The 3,020-nt window shown below is 41.3% G+C and overlaps 1 protein-coding gene across 1 annotated transcript; it reads left to right on the top strand.

Annotated features, from left to right (window-relative positions):
• Positions 1-871: 871 nt before the first annotated feature.
• LOC131880134 (uncharacterized) lies at positions 872-1,823 on the top strand. The gene has a single exon (XM_059226658.1). The coding sequence runs from the start codon at positions 933-935 to the stop codon at positions 1,764-1,766; it is 834 nt and encodes a 277-aa protein (XP_059082641.1). The 5' UTR covers positions 872-932; the 3' UTR covers positions 1,767-1,823.
• Positions 1,824-3,020: the final 1,197 nt, after the last annotated feature.

The following is a 3,020-nucleotide window of genomic DNA, read 5'->3' as shown; positions in this document are numbered from 1 at the left end:
AAATATGACTGTCTAGTGTAGTTGTTCATGTTTAAGGAAAAACGATCGGCAATTTTGCATCCTCCGTAGCCACATTTACTATTCTTAAGTATCTAAGGAAATAATTACGAGAGTGAAAAAACATCATTTATTTTCATGCCATCGAAAAAGTACATGATTTGTTTTTGGCAGTTACTTGAGGCATAGTTCAGTCATTTTCTGACCTATTTTACTGCAAAACGCAACTTTCAAAATGTTATAACTAGGCATCTGCGAAATAATGAAACTTGATGAAACTTTATATAAGTGTACAGACAAGGTCACTAATATTATTGTTTGAATAAGTTTTGGACAACAATACTTTAAAATATGTTTTTAGTATTTAATATAGTAATTTGAACTACTTTTAAAGGTGCTTTTTGACAAAAAATCCTTTTGTTCCTTTAGCAAAGAAAACAGCAATTGTAAGCCTTGGCTTTTGAGCAAACGCTTACTCATAAATAATTACCACCGTGAATAGTAATCATACGATTGAAAGAGTTTCAAGGTCGATGACAATTGAAATTAGTTGGTTCTAAATTCTGACGGAAACAGCAAATTCAGCCTTGAACCTTCTTCTCGGCGTCTCGGCGTTTCGAAACGTTTTTCCACTTCATTTTGATGGGCTACAAATCACCAAGAATGAAAAACAACCCATCCGGAGTGGCTTACCTACAGACTGTCCGGCTCCAATTCCGCTAGTTGAGAAGAGCGATTACGACGAACGGCTAAGTTTTGCATCCGGGCCTCAAATCTGAACTCGCAACGAAACGAAAGCATTCTCCTCCAGCGAAGCTACCAGGCCCTTGAGAACCCTCTCCCTTATCACAGTAGACATACCATTTTTCTATAAAAACCTCTGGCCCCAACGCCCCATCGAGCAATTGGACCCAGAGTTACATCCAATACACGCAATGAGATCTATTTTCTACCTGACAAGTGCTGCAGCCTTTTGGGCGACCATTTCCATGGTCCAAGCCCGACCCGATATTTTGCCCGACATGGTTAACGATTGCGAGCGCGCAGTGGTCACTGGAGACACTTGCGCCATCTTGTACGACGACGACGGATGTGAAGGTTGGGAACTACCGCTCAAGCAAGGCTACACTGAGCTCACCTGGTGGTACAGAAACGATGCCGAGGCTGTTTTGGTCAAGCGAGGCTGCACGCTGGTGGCCTACGACAAAAAGGGCAAAACCGAACGCGAACGGGGCAGACAATTCATTTTAGACGGATCAAGCTATCGCCGCCATCTCTTCAAGGATTTGCGAGGCAGCAATGAGCTCGAGGATGATATCGAATCCGTCGAATGCCAATGCATGAGCGTCAATCGGAACAACCATCAAGAGATGAGCGATGGGGCTCACGGAGCCGCGGCCAACGCGATTATGTCTTCCAATGGAGGAGGCGACTGCCTCACGGTTCGTTTCAATGCGGGAGCCGCAGCCGTGCTTTTCGACGACAAAGACTGCCAGATTACGGATTGGGATGCCCCTTTATATATCCAAGATGGGGAATATCGAACCTTTTCCATGTTTCAATCGGTGCACAATTGGAATTACAAGAACACAATCGAGTCTTTCGCTTTGAAGCAAGGCTGTACCATGGAACTGTATCGAGATTCAGACTTCTCCGACGGGGGCCAGAAGTTTCACGCTGCGGGGGGAACACTCGTCTACTCACTCGGCAGAGATCCCAAAACCACCTCCTTGAACAATGACGTGGAGTCCGTCAGGGTGTATTGTTAAGAATGGAAAGGAATGGCAAATTATTACATAGGCACAAATAAACGTTACATCACATCATCTAGCGGTTCAGTGACTTCTAATTCAAATCCCAGTCCAAAATAGCGTGAATTAAAATGGGGACACTTCAATGTTATTCTATCGCACGCATAGCAAAAGTACACCAATAACAAAGACATAATCTAAGGCCAGATGAATGTAGCCGTATACTCCAAAATATGGTAATTTTCTACGAAACGTACAATGTACTACTGTACAGTTTGACGCAATATCCATTATACCCTAATCAATTTTCAACTTGAGTCGATCTACATCTTGACACAGAAATTCGTTCCGATTTTTTATATTATAATATTCACAAGCACAATATATCTACAAAGAATACCTTTTATTAAAACATGGAGACGCATCTCTTCTCAATGTCTTCTTATTGTTCTTGGTATGTTCCCGAACAAAAGCTTTGGAGTTTTTCTGCCTTCAAATTTGCGAAGTCTTTTCGAGCTTTCTTTGGAGGTGCTCAGTTGTAGATGAAGCCAGGGCATTGACAGAAATTAAATCAATTTCAACCATACACCATCCAAAGTACTTTGTTTGGTGGAGCTTCCAGGCTACGCCCACTTCCTCTTAAATAATAAAAAACGGCATCAAGCCATCAAAAGTCAGCCAGTGTCAAGTGACGTGGAGTCACTAACGCATTAAAGCTGGTGGATTGGCTAGTCCCTTGGTTATCGGATTGATCAGGTATTTTGGTAATAAAAACTTCTCTAAGTCGGACTTCAAAAATGCTAGTAGATCAGCACCTACATATTCTCTGCAAATGTCAGAGGGAAGCAAATTGAACAATGAAAGAGGTCGAGAAACAAGAAAGCAAATGCCTTCTATATGTTAACTCTGCTGTACCGTACATCCGGAGGGAAGCAAATTGAACAATGAAAGAGGTCGAGAAACAAGAAAGCAAATGCCTTCTATATGTTAACTGAATTTTAGAGTGTCATAATCTTTTTGTAAAGCAAGTTGTTTTTTGCGTAGGCTTGACACTTAAAGGAATAAAATGGCAATTTTTGCTGATGAATGTTCAAGTATGAAAAATGTTACCATGTTTTTAGGTACTTTCATCGAGACTGGATAATGCATTTTACACAGTTCCTTCCTTCTACATTAGGGCATACATTATGACATTTTGACTAGGGAGGGGTATATAGTGCAAAAATGATGTCGTCACTCAAGCCACCATTTTTTAACACATTTCACATTTAT

Source organism: Tigriopus californicus, chromosome 5 (genome assembly GCF_007210705.1).
Source record: "Tigriopus californicus strain San Diego chromosome 5, Tcal_SD_v2.1, whole genome shotgun sequence".
NCBI lineage: Eukaryota > Metazoa > Arthropoda > Copepoda > Harpacticoida > Harpacticidae > Tigriopus > Tigriopus californicus.
Note: the sequence above shows the minus strand (reverse complement) of the source record. Positions and strands in the feature narration are given on the sequence as shown.

Excerpts from the sequence above, each read along its gene's own strand:
- LOC131880134 (XM_059226658.1), top strand. The coding sequence starts at position 933 with ATGAGATCTATTTTCTACCTGACAAGTGCTGCAGCCTTTTGGGCGACC.